The 18674-nt window shown below is 35.4% G+C and overlaps 1 protein-coding gene across 2 annotated transcripts in view; it reads left to right on the forward strand.

Annotated features, from left to right (window-relative positions):
- LOC111488513 (midasin) overlaps positions 1 to 18674 on the forward strand; it is a 43515-nt gene that overhangs the window by 16111 nt on the left and 8730 nt on the right. For both annotated transcript variants that reach the window (XM_023136276.1, XM_023136275.1), the window contains 34 exons: positions 824 to 1017; positions 1099 to 1153; positions 1675 to 1825; positions 2893 to 2966; positions 3850 to 3997; positions 4232 to 4330; positions 4398 to 4498; positions 4611 to 4700; positions 4775 to 4840; positions 4944 to 5108; positions 5207 to 5414; positions 5504 to 6384; positions 6478 to 8058; positions 8136 to 8313; positions 8490 to 8570; positions 11064 to 11140; positions 11218 to 11466; positions 11582 to 11717; positions 11819 to 11904; positions 11990 to 12075; positions 12707 to 12848; positions 12937 to 13023; positions 14721 to 14844; positions 15409 to 15563; positions 15931 to 16047; positions 16323 to 16460; positions 16549 to 16719; positions 16804 to 16995; positions 17084 to 17185; positions 17295 to 17507; positions 17603 to 17725; positions 18085 to 18166; positions 18254 to 18384; positions 18462 to 18626. In XM_023136276.1, coding sequence (XP_022992044.1) covers positions 824 to 1017; positions 1099 to 1153; positions 1675 to 1825; positions 2893 to 2966; positions 3850 to 3997; positions 4232 to 4330; positions 4398 to 4498; positions 4611 to 4700; positions 4775 to 4840; positions 4944 to 5108; positions 5207 to 5414; positions 5504 to 6384; positions 6478 to 8058; positions 8136 to 8313; positions 8490 to 8570; positions 11064 to 11140; positions 11218 to 11466; positions 11582 to 11717; positions 11819 to 11904; positions 11990 to 12075; positions 12707 to 12848; positions 12937 to 13023; positions 14721 to 14844; positions 15409 to 15563; positions 15931 to 16047; positions 16323 to 16460; positions 16549 to 16719; positions 16804 to 16995; positions 17084 to 17185; positions 17295 to 17507; positions 17603 to 17725; positions 18085 to 18166; positions 18254 to 18384; positions 18462 to 18626 — 6648 coding nt within the window. The remainder of the gene's footprint in view (positions 1 to 823; positions 1018 to 1098; positions 1154 to 1674; positions 1826 to 2892; positions 2967 to 3849; positions 3998 to 4231; positions 4331 to 4397; positions 4499 to 4610; positions 4701 to 4774; positions 4841 to 4943; positions 5109 to 5206; positions 5415 to 5503; positions 6385 to 6477; positions 8059 to 8135; positions 8314 to 8489; positions 8571 to 11063; positions 11141 to 11217; positions 11467 to 11581; positions 11718 to 11818; positions 11905 to 11989; positions 12076 to 12706; positions 12849 to 12936; positions 13024 to 14720; positions 14845 to 15408; positions 15564 to 15930; positions 16048 to 16322; positions 16461 to 16548; positions 16720 to 16803; positions 16996 to 17083; positions 17186 to 17294; positions 17508 to 17602; positions 17726 to 18084; positions 18167 to 18253; positions 18385 to 18461; positions 18627 to 18674) is intronic.

Below are 18674 nucleotides of genomic sequence, written 5' to 3' on the forward strand. Positions count from 1 at the left end.
TTTAAAGGGAAAGCTAACGTGTTGTGGATTAGCAACTGTAGCTTTTATCTGAGATCTTGCGAGAAACTGATGCATTTTAAATGTTGGTGGGTCTGGAAGGTTTTAGGACTTGTTTGGAAAATATTTTCAGACATTTTGGCGTTTCTTAAGACCGAAATTCAATGAGTATTCCCAGAAAGCTTTTAAAAAATTAAAATGACCTGTCTTAGAACAAATGAAATTGTCATTTGTTTCAAAGTTACCTATTTGAATAATGATTTTAATGTGTGTTTTATTATGTTGATGTTTAAAGTTATACAATTAGAATTTTTTAAATTTTTTTTGGAATAGGAAAACACAAAAATGTTCGAAGGACATTCTCTGTTTCATTTCAATTTGTTTCTTCAATGTTCTTGAAAACATTTAAGCTTGATTTTAATTATTGGTTTATTTTCTGACCCATAGTTTATTTATTCTTTCTGTACTTTTTTCATTTTATTTTATCGTACATTTTCTTTCGCAGTTTCTCTTGTTTGCATCCTCGTCCTTCCACACGATAAAAGAAAAAAAATATAGAAAAAGAAAAACGCCATTGACTTTTATTTCATAGATTTGGCTAGCATTAAGATAGTTACCTTGACTGTTGTACCAACAATGAGATTGGCAGATGATGTGAAATTCAATTATGGTTGGGATCTTTCTTCAATCGCTTCCCTTCAGTAAATATTTTGCTGTCCATGCAAGTTATATTTCATGCTGCTTTACTATTGCTGTACCTATTGTGATAGTTACCTTGTTGTTTTGAATATTGCACTATTGTTTACGTTGTGTTGAAAATTTGTAGGCTTTGGCCGAGAAAGGAGGAGAGTTTCTGGAAACAGTGACTGCTCACCCTGAGTTCTCTCTCTTTGCAACAATGAATCCTGGTGGTGACTATGGCAAGAAGGAGCTATCTCCTGCTCTTCGTAATCGGTTCACAGAGATATGGGTTCCTCCTGTTGGGGAGCTGGATGAACTCAGAAATATTGCGCTGACAAGGTAGAATCTTAGCATGTTTTTTGCATTTTACCGAACTTTAATGTAATCTTCCGTGTTTTATACCAGCATATTTTATTACAGGATTTCCAACCCTAGAGTTACACATCTGGTGGATCTAATGCTAACTTTTTGGGAGGTATGTTTGTTTGCTTTATGAATTGAATTTATTCTTTTGGGGCTAAGTGTTGCTTTCGTTTAGTGTATTTATAGTTTAGTACTAATTTCAACTACTACTCGATTTTGTCCCAGCATCTTTTCCAAGAGTAATTATTTTATTCCTTTTTTCTTTTTGAAGAAAACAAAATTTTTCATCAATTTTACAAAACAAGAATTTCTTCATTTTACAAAAGAAAGAAAAAACATTCTAAACAAAGTAATTACAAGGTTCAAAACCCGTGAACTTGAACTAAAAGCCAGCCACTAACATTTGCAGATCAAAGCATTTCCTATCGAACTATTTGTCTACGCTCAATATCTTTTTTGTTTCGTTATTTGTATAATAATTATCAGTATTTTTTTTTTTAAAAAATAAACAGAACTTCATTTACACTGTAAAAAAAGCGTTTCTTTTTTGAAAACACTTGTTTATTATGTCAATCCTGCAGCTTCGGTTATTTCCTTCACTCGTTGATTTATAGTTTCTCTTTTTGATTGCAGTGGTTTAATCAGCTTCAGTCAGGGAGAATGCTCACAGTGAGGGATCTACTTTCTTGGGTTTCCTTTATTGACTCAACTGAGAGGAAGCTAGGTCCTGAATATGCATTTCTTCATGGAGCATTCCTTGTTCTGCTAGATGGTTTAAGTTTGGGTAATTCTTGCAGTGTTACTATGTTATCTATTTACAGAAAGATTTCTTTCATTTCTTTAATGATATTTTTAGGGATAGTTATGCTTATGCATGGGAGCCGCGAGTATGACCTTAATTATTTGACTTCTGTTCTATATAACCACACTTCCGTTTTTGTGTGAATATATTTATAATTGAAACACATTTTTTTCATGGGGAACGTCAGTAGAAATCCTTAGAAGGGACTAAGCTTGACAGACTAATAGAAATGGAATGGAATGGAAAAAGTGGAACACGTGGAGTAGAAATGGGAAAGGAAGCAGCATGAAGCCAAGGGAACACATATTTTAGTAAGCTCATGTAAAACGGGTGAATAGCATTATAATGTCCACTAGAACCAGTTAGTATCATACATGAGCCAAAGCAGAATATTTTATTAAGTTGTATTATTTCTTGAATTTTGCCTGTGTTTTCTTGCTTGTAATTACTGTTGCTTCAACTCTTTAATTGTGTTCTTTACAGTTGGTTTCTATCATGTCTTTTGTGGTCTGCCAGGCTTGTCCAATTTTAGAATGTCCTTCCCATCCTATTACCCACTGGTCTTTTAGCGAGATTTTTTCTTTCTTAAGAAACACAACTTCCATTGCCAAAAGAGGGAGTGCAAAAGGAAGGGGAGATGAGTTATCCCTACACACCAACGGGTTACTTAATATAGTTTAGCGGGATCCTTAGTCATGCAAGAATTTGAAACTGTTAATTCAAGCCAAAGTTACTGTCTAATGTTAAACACGATTAGAAGAAACTTTGGGTATTATAAGTGGTAAGAACCTTCTTCACTAAAATGAGTGTATTAGTTGCTTGGTTATCAAATGTGTTGGATGGAAAACCCTTCCCCCTCCTAAGTTTCTTGGTAATTAGAAGGAAAAGGAGCCAGATGTTTATTCTTGATCTGTGAACTGCGTTATAGCCATGTCCTTTCTTCATGTTGGTCGCTTATCATACTTGTTTATAAGTTATTAGCCATTCATTTACAGATTTAAAGCTTTGTTTCTTCTATATTGAAAATCGTTTCTTATATTGATTTTCAGGGACAGGTATGTTGAAAAGAGATGCTGAAGAATTGCGGAAAAGATGCTTTTCATTCCTTTTGGAGAAACTAAAGGTTGTCATCTGTTAACCTCCTGTTATATGGCTTCGATATTATTGCACTGGTGTTGTACCATACCTTGCTTTCTTGATAGTTAATTATTATAAGGCAATAACATATTTATTTGATAGGAATTAGTAAGAATTATTTCATTAAGTCAGTTATATTCAGAGAGAAAAGCAACATTAAAACAATGAAGTAGACAAAACAGGGAATCTCTTAAAGGTCAGTGAACTTGCACTTTCAACTTACAGGAGACGGGACAAAAGCAACTAGACTATATTTTCCAAAAGGAAAAATGTTGGTAACTTGGTAGCTTCTTGAGGAGAAAAACAAGGACCATATTCCAATTGTCCTTTGGTATGAGTTTTGTTTTCTTTTACAATGAAGGTGGTTGGAAGGACAGGGAAGCCTTTGGTGACATCTTTTCAACTCCACACAAATATGAATTAATATTTTGGTTTATATGGTGCATTTTCCTGAGGAGGCTTGTAGTTACTCTATTTTTTTTTCTTTTTTTAAATAATTTTAATTAAGCCAAGTGAATTTTGATATTCTTCTTTTAAGGGGAGGTTTGTGTTGAAGGAATGAACTTGATTTAAGGAATATTTGTATAATTCTTAGCCTTAAGTTAAGAGATATTTGTGTAATCTCATCAAATAAGGGAAGTAGTTGACCTCCCTAATTTATTTTTGTTGTTACCCAGGATTTATTTAGATTTATGGTTACCTAGTATTTAAGGATTTAGTTAGCCTTTCTATATTATAAAAGTCATATGTACCTCCTTGAAAATAATTAAAAAAAGAATTGATACAGCTGTTTCTTCTTCCTCCCTTATTTGGATTTTTTCCCAGCATTAATAACTCATTTTTGATGAGCTTTATCTCTCCTGCTACAGTTGGGTAATGCTAAACTTGAATGCTCGTTACTTGTGAAACTTCAAAGTTATGGCTGGGGGGAGCTTAGTACGGCTTCGGATCTTTCAAACACTGACTATATGCAAGACAGCAATCACTTTGGGATTGATCCATTCTATATTGAGAAAGGTATACGTGCTACTGTGTTCATAATGATGGTAGTGATGCTAAGTCTGATTTTCTTTTTATCTTTTTTTTTTCTAGGTTGATTTTGCTTCCGTAATTTCCTTTTAGGATAATTAACTTCCGTTCTACTGCTATTTCAGTTACTATTGGTAGTTTGGTTGCAGTCAGTTATTTTTCATATGGTGTAGAAATATCCATTTTCATTCCGTAGTTAAGTAATAGTTGTTTTGTTTATAGGCTGTCTGCCTTGTCAAACTGGTAAATATGAGTTCTTGGCACCAACAACATACAAAAATGCATTAAGGGTACTGCGAGCTATGCAGCTTTCAAAGCCAGGTTTGTCGGATTTCATATTTACGAGATTTTCATACTTAAGCGTACTGAATGGAATTGTACTTTTCAGTTTTACTTGAGGGAAGTCCTGGCGTTGGGAAAACAAGTTTGATTGTGTCCTTGGGACAAATTTCTGGACACAGGGTCGTACGCATAAATTTGTCCGAGCAGGTAATGATTTTCCACATACCTGTCTTTGCTCATTTCTATTCTGATTATCATCGGACGTATACCTAATCTGTGCTCTATCTTGCTGTTGTCATTCCTCATATTTGTGATGCAGACTGATATGATGGATTTGCTGGGGTCTGATTTACCAGTTGAAAGTGACGAGGGAATAAAATTTGCATGGTCCGATGGGATCTTGTTGCAGGTTAGAATCTCCTTGTATTAGAAATAATAATGTTATGAAGTTTAGTATATAACACTTTCCCCATCTTTCTGCAGGCTCTGAAGGAAGGCTGTTGGGTTTTGCTAGATGAACTGAATCTTGCTCCACAATCCGTTTTAGAGGCAGGGTTTGAAGATCTTGTGTCTCTCTCTTTTTTAACAATATTAATCTGTTATGCATCTGACCTTCCTTTTTTTTTTTTTTTTTATGGAAATTACTTTTTAGGGATTGAATGCCATATTAGACCATCGAGCTGAGGTGTTTATTCCTGAGTTGGCACTTACGTTTAAATGTCCACCATCCTTTAGAGTTTTTGCATGTCAGAATCCTTCCTATCAAGGAGGTGGAAGGAAAGGCCTACCTAAGTCATTCCTTAATCGGTTCACTAAGGTACTTTTTGCTCCATAGACTTGGTTTGAATTATTTATTCCCTATCTTGATATAAATGATATGTTAGAGTTGGTATTGATTTTTTAATTTGATTTCAGGTTTATTTGGATGAGTTGGTTGAGGATGACTATCTCTTCATTTGTAGCTCACTTTATGAATCAATCCCGAAGCCTTTGCTATCAAAATTGATCTTGTTCAATAAAAAGTTGCATGAAGAAGTTATGCTGTATAAAAAATTTGCTCAGGATGGGACACCTTGGGAGTTTAATCTCCGTGATGTTCTACGATCTTGTCAGATTATTGAAGGTTTGATCTCCTGTTTGGTTGGGCTTGATTGATTCCTTTGCATAGAGCCATGCTTGATTTCTTATACATTTTTCAAAAATTATTTTTAGGTGCACCTGAAAGATTGAGAAATTATTGCTTCCTCAACATTGTCTACATTCAACGGATGCGAACGGCTTGTGATCGCAGGGAAGTGCTGCGGCTTTATGAGCAAGTATTTGGTTCAAAATATTTTATTAATCCTTATCCACGAGTTCAACTGAATTCTCAGTTTTTAATTGTGGGGAATATTGCCATTGAAAGGAATAGCATTCAAGCATGTAGCGTAGCGAGTAGCCAGCTTAAGATTTTGCCAGGAATTCGTCAAAGCTTAGAAGCTGTTGCACATTGCATTAAACATCAGTGGATGTGCATTTTGGTTGGTTCATCTTCATCTGGCAAAACTTCTCTCGTAAGGTTGCTTGCTCAGCTCACTGGGAATGTACTAAATGAGTTGAATCTTTCGTCCACAACTGATATATCAGAATTACTTGGGTGCTTTGAGCAATATGATGCCATTCGGAATTTACGTCATGTTATCGATCAAGTTGGCTTTCATGTCAACAAATATTGTAGTGTGCAAATAAGATCTTCTAAGGAAGAGTTTGATTGGGTTGGAAATGGTATAATGACCAAATGGCTATCTTTTTCGTCAAAAATTAATTTCCAGTTGGCAACAGGTTCTGCTTGTGGGTATGCAAAAAATTGGAACAGAATTGTGAATTCTCTTGGTTTACTAGTTGATATCATTAAACAACTTATGTCATACCTGAATGATGCTCCAGCTAACAAGGTACTTGAACGATGCATTAAGACAGTTTTAAAGTTGGAAGAGAGTGAACAGAAACAGCCATTTTCAGCAAAGTTTGAATGGGTGCTAGGAATACTAGTCAAGGCTATTGAACATGGAGAATGGATCATTCTTAAGAATGCCAATTCTTGTAACCCCACTGTGAGTGAAAGCTAACATCAATTTTTTTGTATTTTATTTCGTATGATGATTTACACTTGTTGTCTTTTAATTTTCTTTTTGTTTGTACATTAGGTACTTGATAGAATCAATTCATTGGTGGAGTCCTGTGGTTCAATAACTATCAATGAATGCGGGACTGTTGATGGGGAACCAGTGGTCCTGTATCCACATGCTAATTTTCGGATATTCCTTACTGTTAATCCAATTCATGGAGAAGTTTCTCGTGCAATGAGAAATAGGGGAGTGGAAATATTCATGTTACAGCCTCATTGGCTGCAAGATAGAGCTCAGTGTGGTAAAAAGGACATTGAATTGAATGACACTAGGAGATTTCTTGCTTTATCTGGTATTCCTGGTGCCAAATTGGTTGAATCCATGGCAAACTCACATGTCTATGCAAGGGAAGAAGGTCTTCACCTTAATGTTCGCATAACATACATTGAACTTGCACGCTGGGTGCAGTTGTTCCAGCAACTCATCATGAATGGCTGTAAGCCTCAGTGGAGCCTTCATGTCAGTTGGGAGCATACATATCTTTCTTCTTTTGGTGAGGCCGAGGGGATGGGTATTGTTCAAAATGCAAAAATTTTATATTTATCAGATGCTTGGCTCTCTGAATTTGATGCATCAATGACATATCTATGTTTGCCTGGAGGATGGCCAAGGCCCATAAAATTGAGAGATTATGTTTGGCACTCAAAAGAAGCCTGTGTAAAGCAGAATTGTATGTATTTGGAATTCCTGGGAGCTCAATGCGCATTGCATGAACTTGGAATTGCTAAGAGTTATTCTCTGGACTTTAACCTATCTGCTGGTGGATATGCACGAACATTCTTAATGGATTTTAAGACTTTACATAACTTAATGTTTCCGAAGGCTTCTAACAGTATGATATTGAGCTCTCAAGTCAAAAATGAATTCAACTTAAAATCTGACAATAATAAGTTACTTTTTGCTGCCAACTGGGCAATCGAGCAAGCTTCTGAAATGGATATTGAGCTTTATATCATCTGGTTTAGTTGGTTTAGTTCCATATTGCACCCGTTTTGCCAACTTTTCAATCTTTATTTGACATCAATCAAACAGGTTATAGAGCATCCATTGTGGAATTTTATTTGTCACCTTCGGGGTAAGATCAAATCCCATCTTGGAATAGATTTTGATGTGCATCCAATTCCAATTTTGTCATCTGAGTTGGTGGCTATATCGGGTGAAGAAGACAAGACTGATGAATTTAATGCATCCAAAGGCATATTAGAATTGTCAAAAGATGAGCTTCAGTTGTCCTGCACAGCCCTACGTAATGCTATCAAGTGCATAGGTCTTTTAATGCGTACGTATCAACAGTGGAATGCCGAAAGCAGGCATGAACTAAGCAGTGAAACTCAAGGGTTCTTACCAGTTTTGAAGTCTCTGCGAGCACTAGAGCAGGAAATCTTTTTCAAGCTTGTAGATCCATCCTCTAAGCTTATCGAGTCTGCTTCTTTTGACATGCTTATTCAGTCTTACAGCACTCTTCTCGATGATCACTTATTGCTCTGGGATGGACTTGTCGCTTTGAATTTTGAGACGTTACAAGTTTCTGGACGATTTTTGATAAAAGATATCCTCCCATTCAAGGATTTCCTTGCAGATGCCGTTGAAGCCATACTGGTAAGCTGGTAATAATTGGAAAGATTCTGAGCATATTAATATTCTTCTATAGCTAATGGATTTCTTATTTTACTTAGAGGGAGTTTAAGAAACTTGAAAAGACTTCAATGTCCTTTCACTCAGAAAAGTCCTTACTATGGATTTATGGTGGTCACCCTGCTTCACCTTCTTCTGCTGACCTGTATCATAAGCAACAGCAACTTTATAGATTATGTGAATGTCTATGGCCAATAAATCTAAAACTACATGATCGAGGTAAGGGACCTTGATTTCTTGATCCTCTATCTTGTACAGTTTAAGTTCATTTGCAGTTCTTTTCTTTTTCTTTTATTGTGAGAAAATTTAGAAAATATTATACTGGGATTTACTTGCATGTTGTTCTATAATCTTTATAAAGACCAACAACACGCTGTGTTCATTTTGTTATGCAGTCTCAGCTGTAGCAGGGAAGGATCCTTTAATTGAAGTTTTCACATCATCCAATCCTGAGCTTCGGTGCCTTGCAATGGAAGGTATACTTTTTGGTATTTCCTTGAGAGCTTACGTTTTGTCTCTTTTTTATGAGACAAAAGCAGTAGGTAGTTTTATCTTTGTAAATGTGGCAGAACAGAGGGGGACATGTCAAAAGAATGCCTGTGTACACGTGCTCATGTGTACTTATTTTGATTTTGATACCTAGAACTAGGTCGTACCTTTGCCACATGAAAACCAAAGGAACATGATATTATAAACAGGTTCTCCACCTGAAAAGAATTCGAGAATAATCATAAAGGAACTAAAGATATTAACCTAATAAGCTAGAATTTTAAGCAGTGTGAGGATAGATTTCTAATGAAAAACTTCCAGACTAGACGCCTGAAACTAAGCAAACAGGTTAATGAAATCCTAAAGCCTGAAAAGTACAAAATTCAAGAGCTTCGTAATTTTTGGGACTAGAAAGGTCTAGAAGGATGTTTCTAGGTGTAGAGGGTTCTTATGTGGAGGTATGGGTTTTAGTTATGTTCAATGCTCTCTTTGTGCTAGTGAAACTTGTCATTTTCTTCTGTTTTTTTTTAAAATAAGAAACAGAACATTTCAATGAATAACAGAAATTACAATATGAAGAAGATCCATCTTGTGTAGAATCAATCAAGAGGATGTTGCAGAAAACTTAGTCAATGGGCAATAAAAGGAGTAAGGCTAATTACAAAAAGTAGAGGGCAATTACATCCTTACTCCTCAACTTCGTCAATGCACCAGTACCTCTCTAACCATAATGACCAATGGAAAGCCCGATTTAACTTCAGGCATAAAACAACTTGTTCCTTCTTGAAACGGTGTCCATGAAAAACAAGAAAAAGGAAGGAAAGCATATCACTTGGATGAACCAAATATCAGCTACATGGTTTGGATAAGCCGTAGCAATTTTTCGGTTACTGAAGAGATGAATGGATGTTTCTGGAGCCATTTTACAAATAATGCAACATTGATGAGAGAGCAATCCAGGGGCTTCGCGCTGAAGCTTGTCGTTAAGTATTAGTGGCTGAGTTTCTCAAGAATCTGACTATTTTGGGTAAATTTCTCATTACCTCTAATACCTGCTAATGCAAGGGAGTAGTGGATCTTGGTGGAAAAAATAACTATAATTTTCAATGCGCCATATCTGAGTCACCTTGAAATCTCAACTTGTTGGAGGAGAGAAGGATGAATAAATTATTCCATTCTCTAATTTCTTCTTTCAGTAGACTTCTTCTCAAATAAGTCCTTTTGACCAAATATAGCAACTGTCAACTTTATGAATCTGATCGTTGAACTTATCAATGACTTTCAATGGAGCATTTGAAGAAATGATTGATCTATGATTGGGCTTGTGATCAAAGTGGTAAGAACCATATTTCAATTCAATGACCTTCCTCCAAGATGAAGTCTCCAAATCCATTTACCAAATAGGGATCAGTTTTTAGCGGTAAATCACAAATCCATACGCCTTCTGCACATTTACTACCTTATATTAGAAACTTTTCTATAGCTTTTTAATGGATGCACCTACCTTTTTTTTGTGATCAGGGAAGAGTTCTTTTGTCTAATTTTGTGCTGGGGCTATTTTAGCATGGACTTCGTATGTGAGCCTGTGTTTATTTGGCTCTTTCAAATACTCTTATCTGAAAAAAGACCTTTCGTAGTTCATTTGCACATAGTGCGATCAGGGAATGCAAGAGAGCCATCTTCCTTTTTCAATGAAACAACAAACTTTCAACTTTTTGTTTGATAAACCCATTGGAAACAATAATCTGAGAAGGGAAACATTAAACGAAATGAACTATAAAGATGCGCTGTTAGGATTAGATAGATAATTTTAAAATTACTTTTAGAGCATTTGTTAAAAATTAGTGAAAGAATAAATTTTCTGTAACCCATAATCTTAAACGTTTGGGTCCAATGGTAACATGTAGTGGTATTACCAAAACACAAAATCCTTCTATTTCTGTTTGTTCCTTTACTTCTTTTTAATATTTCACAGTTATGGCATTCATATTTGTTAACTGTCCGAAGACGTTCCTATATATTTGTGAATTTTTGTAGAATATATCACAATTCATCATGTTTGAGTTTTAATTTCAATTCTTTTCATCCGTGGTTGTCAAAAAACTTCATGGCCCAACCACCTAGTGTAGAACTGAAATGAAAATATATTTATGCTGTCATCATTTTATTGCCTAGAAAGATTATCTTTTATGTACTTGTTCTGTTCCCACTCCATACTTACGCAGTATTGGGGTTTATTCTTGCTGCAATTTTGACGCAATGCATTACCTTTTTCCGTATTTCTGATTTATATGCCCTGTTCTTTCAAATAGTTGAAAGTAGATGCAGACTTTTAACTTGTGTAAAATATCTTCATTATGTTTCTTCACTATAAATTTTTCTTGAAATAGTTGAAACTAGTCCCCTTTGTTTCTTGAAATCGCAGCCACTGCTGGTTTAACTATAAGTGGCCATTTCTCTTTTCTTTTGTGTTCTTGTAGGCCTTTCCATGTCTTCTTGTATACTCAGTAAATTTGATGAAGATGATGTCGCTCAGAATTTGCTGGATATTTATCAGGTTTTGTATCACTTTTTTACTTGTGCAAATTAATTTTCTCATCAACTGAAAAAGGAAATCAACTTTGTTTGTAACAGATGCTGTTGGCAAGGTTTGAACATGAGAAGAACAATGCTAAGGCAATTCTGGGATCGAAGAACCATCCTGTTCAGGAAAAATTATCACTTATCTGCCGTCCTTCTGGCTATGATATATTTATAAAGGCAGATCCTGATGTTTGGTTGGACACTCTTCCTATAAATGATGGTACCAGTTTTTTCCTCGATATGCTGTTGCTGCAGGAGCTTTCTTCAATTCTTTTGCTTGATCTAGGAAAACTGAAGCAAGTATGTCTTACAGTTTTTTGCTTTATGAAGGCAGATTCTTTTATTGTTTTTTCACGTTTTTCCAGTTTTAGTTGCAAATGCTTTCATTATGATATTTGTTTTGCTTTGATGATAGGCACTACACGGCATGTCCATCCTCATGAAAGAGACTTTACAATTTTCATTGACATTCTCCTCAAGACCTCCGCAGATGTTTATTGCTCATCAAAATCTGCTATGGACGTTGGATGAGTGGGATTCTATGGATAGAGGTTGTGTACAATTCTATTATATTTCTTTCACCTTGCTTTTCAGTGGATTCTAGACATATATTGATCTATTATGCATAAAATTGATCTGTCTTGCTTTTCAGTGCGTGCAAAGGCAGCTGGTTTTTTTCAAGAGATGTGGTTTAGATGGCATCAGTCTTTGTGGATTCATTGCCCTGATTATGTCAAGGTAGGTTTACATTCTTAGACTGATTATTAATATAAACCTTCGGTATATAATTAGGTACCCTTTTTTATGGTTTTCTTGTATGCAGAACTTCTCAAAGGTTGTTGATTACAGAACTCCAGTTCCTCATGTACTTGTTCAGCCTGTGATTTCAGCAACAGTTTCCCAGATCTTGTAAGATTATTATTATTTTTATCCAGATAGCAACGAAATTAACTACCCTAGTATGCAAAAGGGGGAAAATGTAGTAGGTTCTTTATATATGGACAAGGATACGTTTTCTGTTCGGAGATATGATATCTAACCTGAAAATGAATGATATCTATTACTCAGCTTGAGGGGGAGTGTTGTTAAGTTAATTAACCTATTAGGGTCGATATAGCATGAGTAGGGATGTTTTCTTATGCTTCACTTTGGTGTCAGGTTTTCCTTTTGGGGTAAACCTTACTTAATACTTCTGGTAACTGACTATGAGAAATTATTTTATGACCTGTATGGTGAAAAAATAAATTGTGTATGTTATTGATAGGAAGAAGTGTGCCTCAAATAAAGTGCGATTGGAATCTGGAAATATGGTTATGGCTAGTGATGAGTTATATACGAAGTCGTTTCTCTTCAGCACTTCTATTCGCACAGGAAAATTTAGTTTTTTTAATTGATTTATTATTTTTTATGAAATACATTCAAAACAATGATTCGTATTTAAAGTTAATGGCTTTGGGGTAAATAGATTTTCTCATGGAAAGTCTCTCTAAGATATGCGTACTTCGCGTAGTGCATCCTTCATGATTTTCTCTTCATTCAGGTGGCGCCCTGCTTCTATCAAAGACTTTTTTGCTAAGCGTTTGAAGATACAAGTAGCAGCTTGTTATCTTTGGCATAGACCACTAGGGGAAGTGGATGCACACTCTTCTCTTTTATCAGCTGCTTGTAATCTTTTCCTGCAGGTAGGTTCGCGTTTTTTAACTGGAGATCCAATGTTTCATGTATGGAAACCAGAGTTTGAATTGACTCCTGCTATATAAATGCTTGCAGATTATTTACGCTCACGAAAAATCTTTTGATGCGGATCAGTTTGTTAAGATAAAGTCCCTTGGATTCTTTCACAAGGACAAAACTCCGGTATGCTCCTTGAAAGCTATTGACTCATATTACCTTACGAAATGTTCCATTAATACCATGCCCTTGGATGCTCTTATTGTTTGGTGTCAAATGTGATGTGGTCTCTCATTGTAAGCTGTACCCTAGAAGTCGAGGCATATGTTCTAGATTGTGGGAGTGTTTAAAATGATAAGAAATCATAATATGCAAAATGAGGGACAATTAGGATCAACCTCAACCTCAGGCAGGGAGATACCTTGCATTTAGTTGATTGAGATGCATTATTGTCCAATTTAGATTAAAATATATATAACTGTAATGACTTGATTTTTGATGCCTCGAATCATAGGTTGCTACTTACACTCAAAAATAAAAAGGGTAGTAAAATTTTCTTTTTATAATGCGGGAGACACATGGAATTTAAAATTAATTTATGCATTCAAAACCGACATATATGTAATTTAAAGGTAATTTATGCGGAGTCAAGTCAAAACGGTTTACAAAAAAACATATGTTTTGAGAAATAGCATTTGAAATAATAATAAAATGATAAGAAGGAAGACAACTTAATCTAAAAGGTACCCCTGTAGCTGCACAGCTCCGCATGCTCTCGTCGTCAATAGTGTTCTATACTCCATCTGAGAAAAAAATAGAACGACATGGTATGAGTATAAAAATACTCAGTAAGCAACATATTTGTTTGCTCTTTTCATACTTATACTTGCTCTAGTCTATTCTTGCCCTGTAAGGTTTATGCATACAACTCTATGCACTTCTTACCTAGCCCTTGTAACGAGCTCTAAAGCATGGGACCATATATCAGGCTCTTAGATACATTGGACCATATAAAGAAACACCTCTTGCATTGCCTTTTTGGGTGGAAACAATTACGCATCTTTTGCATCATCTTTAAGCAGAAACACTAAAGCACCTTTTGCATCGCCTTTTTAAGCTAAAATCGTAATCTGCCTATTCGCACACCCTCCCGGGTTAGAATAGTATAAGGTCATGACTTCCCACTAGGCACAACTGTAGCCACCTTAGTAGTGTACCCTCTATGATTCTTGGGATTCTCGATGGGTAACAATAGAACTCTGTATATCAAGTAGAACCCTAAACCTCTTGGCTAGTTCACGAAGAGGGGTTGTGCCCTAATCGTCCCTACAAGATACTTGGTCAACCCAATGTTTTGTGGAATCCAAAACTAGATTCGAGGACTATAATAACGTAGAATAGCGGAACATGGTCTAACATACTCATAGCATGTATGCTAGAGCACCAAACCCTAAATTATACATTTATAAACATATATAAACATATATAAACATACATCATGCTCAACATGCTCAAACAAGGGGTAGTAAATCATCCAAGGTATGTTGGAAAACTTATAAACATATTAATTCAATCAAAGTTCACAATTATGCACTGAAGTTCACAATTATGCACTGCGGGAGCTATAAAACTAAGTACAATGCTTAGTCGTAAACTTTTAACTTTCTAGGCTTTTAGCAAACTAGCTTAACAAGACTTTTAAACATGATTTCTAATTTTTGGCTCATGGTCTTAATCGACTCCTACAAGTATTTCTTAAAATTTACTACTTGTTTGTTTGTATGTATATATATTTTGTTCATGTAAAATGGTAGATTGCCTTATGTGTTGTACAAATATGATCCATCACTTTTCCTAAAAACCTTAGCTGACTTTTTTTGCAGGAAGAAAGTGTCCGGTTGTTTTGCTCCCTCATTGCGAAGTCGAGCCAACAGAGATTGAAAAATTCTGTGCATTTGTTCATTGAACCGCTGCTTAAGGATCTCTTTTCTCATGACGTCACAACAGGTAAGCAAATAACAATATCTATTTGTATTGTGTTAACTACTTTGATTTAAGATATGTATGTGTCGTTAAGGAAGCATAGATGAAGGCTGACTAGAAACCCAACCCAAATCTAGAACAAAGGAGGTCAAAAGGATCTCTCATTCTGTAGAGAAGGGTTCCGTAAGAGTGTGAAAAGTTCTCTCATTATATCCAAGGTCCTAGATTCTTGGAGCATAGGGCCAACAGTCTTATGGAATCAGAAGGCACAAATGCACATAGGCGTCAGCCACAAGTTACTGAAAGCCTCAGTATTTTGGAATCTAGTGAAACAACAATGAACAGAAGGATTCTACTCCAGCCCAGCTGCTTCATATCTTCTCTGCTTTCTCTTATTATATTTCATTTGGATGGCCACTGCAAAAGTTTCTACCATAATATTTCACTTTCATCGTATTTTGGATATGGTTAACCTTTCTGCAGATCAGTGGCTATTAGTTTGTTGACTGGAAATCCCTTTAATGACTGATGCTTCGTCTTTGCCTTTTCCGTTCTGTTTCTTACAACTCTTCTGTTCTTTTTTTCAAGATCGGCATCATACACTTGGTCGTGTGTGGTTAAGACTTGGAGGATTGCGATTGTATCTATTGCTCAGTTGCTGTCATTTGGATCCTTCGATCAAATATTATTACAAGTATATGCAATTAGTGGAAAAGAAATCTTCACTTGAAGTTGAAACTGAGGTATTATCTCATGCTATTAAAAATAGTTTTGTTTTTTATATTTAATTCTGTCTTTAAAGATAATGTATGTGTTGACGAAGTTTCTAATTTTATAATTTTTGTGCTATGTTTTTCAAATCTCAAATTTTTTAAATGTGTTGACGAAGTTTTATGCCTTCAAATTAAACCATGTCGCCATTGGTCGGCAATTATTGATTTTGAAAATGCAGTCTTCCTTGATGCATTTGTAATATAAATGACATCAGTTTGTGACCGTAGGAGGTTTTGTACTGAGTGCAACTGCTTTCCTCAGGCTCACCTGATTACTTCTTGCTTAAGTCATTTTTGTTGGATGATAAGTTGAAGCTGCTACTCAATGTTGTTGTAGGTGAGGCAAGAGTGCGAACTATTGGCAGGGTTGTTTTCCATTGTTGGAGAAGCTGATAAGGAAAGAAAACAGACGTTTGAAAATCTTGAACTGGAGTGCACTAAATTGCAGAAAAAGGTTGGTCTTTTTTACATCAATTCTATGCATTTTATGGTCATTGGAGGAGAGACCGTGTGCTTGTCTTCTATATGCTGGAGGTGCATTCTTACCATCTGATGCATCATTCTGCGAATGCAATCTTATTTAAACATATTTAATACTGGACTGTAGGAAAGCATTTTTTACCATGTTTTGGAAAATAAGTAGTCTATACTCTTTTACAGCAGTTTAGAGATGGAAATTCTAAATTTTAGTTATTGATTTATCGCTATGATGGCTTTTTGTTGGTTCAGGTTGTTTTCCGTGTAGAACCTGGAAAGTTTAAGAAGTTGAAACATGAGTGTGAAGAGTTTTTTGAGTTTGTTGAAATTTTGTTAACTAATATTGAAGCAACAGACTCGCACCAAATGGGCAGACTATGCAACTGGGAGGTATTTGTCGCGTCTCTAGTAGATTATTTTCTGGACAATATTATTTATGATTTTGGCAAATTTTACATTACATGGTCTGATTACACAGGAGATGGCTACTCGCTTTATTGATCGGTTATCAGATGAATACACTGGATATGTTGATATAATTCAACCCATTCAGCTTGCAGTTTATGAAATGAAATTAGGCTTGTCTCTTGTCTCATCAAGCTTGTGCTTTTCTAGTGTGGTTGAACCGTATAATGGGGAGCAAGTTATGGTATTCTATTTCAGCTTTTGCCTTTGTTTTTCCCTTCATATTAGATTTGATAAGTTCAAATGCTGATCCTGAAAATTTTGCCAGAAATCAATTTATTCCTTTATGAGATTCCCACGGGGGCTTCCTTCCAATCACATATCTGTTGGTTTAAATGATGGCCTGGCTGGGTTTTCGTTCCATGATCTCAGTCCTGATACAGATTGTTTCTATGCAATGGATGTAGCTTTGCTGGAAAAGTTGGTTATTAGTTCAAAAGAAACTGTGGATAGTGATAAGGTATGTATTTTCTTTTACATTTTAGAAAATTAATAATCATTCATTTCTGTTATTTATTTATAATCGACATAATCCATTCTGATAACAGACCTGCGTTATGCAACTTAAAAGTGCTCTACACTACAATATTCTGGTTCGTGCTTCACATGTTGTTGCTGATTCCAGGCTGATGGATGCTAAATCTTTTCTGGTGAAGCTTCTTGCCATGTTTTATTTCAGAATTGTGAATGTTTATAACTATAAGTTCACCATACATGTCATCATTTTTAACGATCTTTTTTATGGTATGTATTGGTCAGCTATTAGATAATATTTTCAATGGATTTGCGAACCTCTGGATGAATATGAAAGTTCAATCAACAACTAAAGAAGATGTTGACTCTCAATTATACAAGTTTAAGCCCCGTGTGTTCGAGATTGAGAAGGTTATTGAAGCTGATGTTGGCAAATCATTAGATAACGAAAATTCTTCAGAAGTGGAGCTACTCTCTGAAAATGAGTCCACTGATATGGTACCACACCCCTGCAGATTTATAGGCAATTATTTAATACTTCTTTGATCTTGGCTATTTTTATTCATTGGTTGAAATGGCATGTGATCTTCCAGAGTGAAGCTAGCAAGCAATATGATACTTCAGAAGATGAATGGAGCTTAATAGACGAGTCTATGATCGACCAGATGATCCACATTCATAATCAGCTGTTTGGCTCTCCTGATCTTGTTTTAGTTGTAAGTTCATTACAGATTACTGTGAGCTTTGTTGTTCATTTATTTCCTTTATGACTTGATACTTTTAATAATTCCGAGAAATTGTTGCCTTCTATAGTTTTTCTTCAGATAGGTTAGTGTTTCGTTTTCTCAAAGTATGGTTATGCAAAGGATTTTCTCTTACTGCTGCCATGAAAGATACTTGTAAAGTTGTATCCTTCTTTAAAAAAAACGCACACACACACTATCAGAATTTGAATATTATGAAGGGTTTTTATGGTATTAACAGTAAAGCTTTCTGCTTCCACTTTTTTCCTGCCGTCTTTTGCATTGTAGATGCTGTAGCAGTTCATTATCTGACGTGTTTCCTTTGGTTTCAGCCTGGAACTTCCAAAGTATCTGATGCATCCCGGTTACTTTCTTTTTCTGTTTCATATAACTTGGGTTTAGCATTGATTAAAGGTATTCATGACTACGAGATATTTTGTTGACCATTTTTTTGAACCATTAAAGTTAAAATTTGTTTGTTGATTTTTTTTTTTCCTTCAGATTTTGGTGGGTTGTTGCTGTCAAGTCTGGACGCCAAACTTGCACCTGAGCACTTATTACGTCTTTGTTTGGAACATGAAGGGAACTGTATATTTTCTGAAAGAGTATCTGGGAAATATAATTTCTACAAGGTTTTACAAAGTGATTTGTTTGTTTTAATTTTTAATGTACTGTTATTTATAACTATGGTTGTAATACTTTTACTCAGGATTCAAATCCTTCAATGATAGCAAAGATGGTGAAGTTACTTGCCCCACTTCATCAACGTGTTTCTTCACTTTTGCTTGATCATGCAGAACATCATGTTCTTCAGATGATTTTGGATATAATTGAAATGCTACGAAATCTTTCTATGGACACCCCGGTAGCAAAGGTATTTGTACTGCTATGCATTGCTAGTTTGTAACACAAATAGAAATCT

Source organism: Cucurbita maxima, unplaced genomic scaffold (assembly GCF_002738345.1).
Source record: "Cucurbita maxima cultivar Rimu unplaced genomic scaffold, Cmax_1.0 Cma_Scf00013, whole genome shotgun sequence".
Lineage (NCBI taxonomy): Eukaryota > Viridiplantae > Streptophyta > Magnoliopsida > Cucurbitales > Cucurbitaceae > Cucurbita > Cucurbita maxima.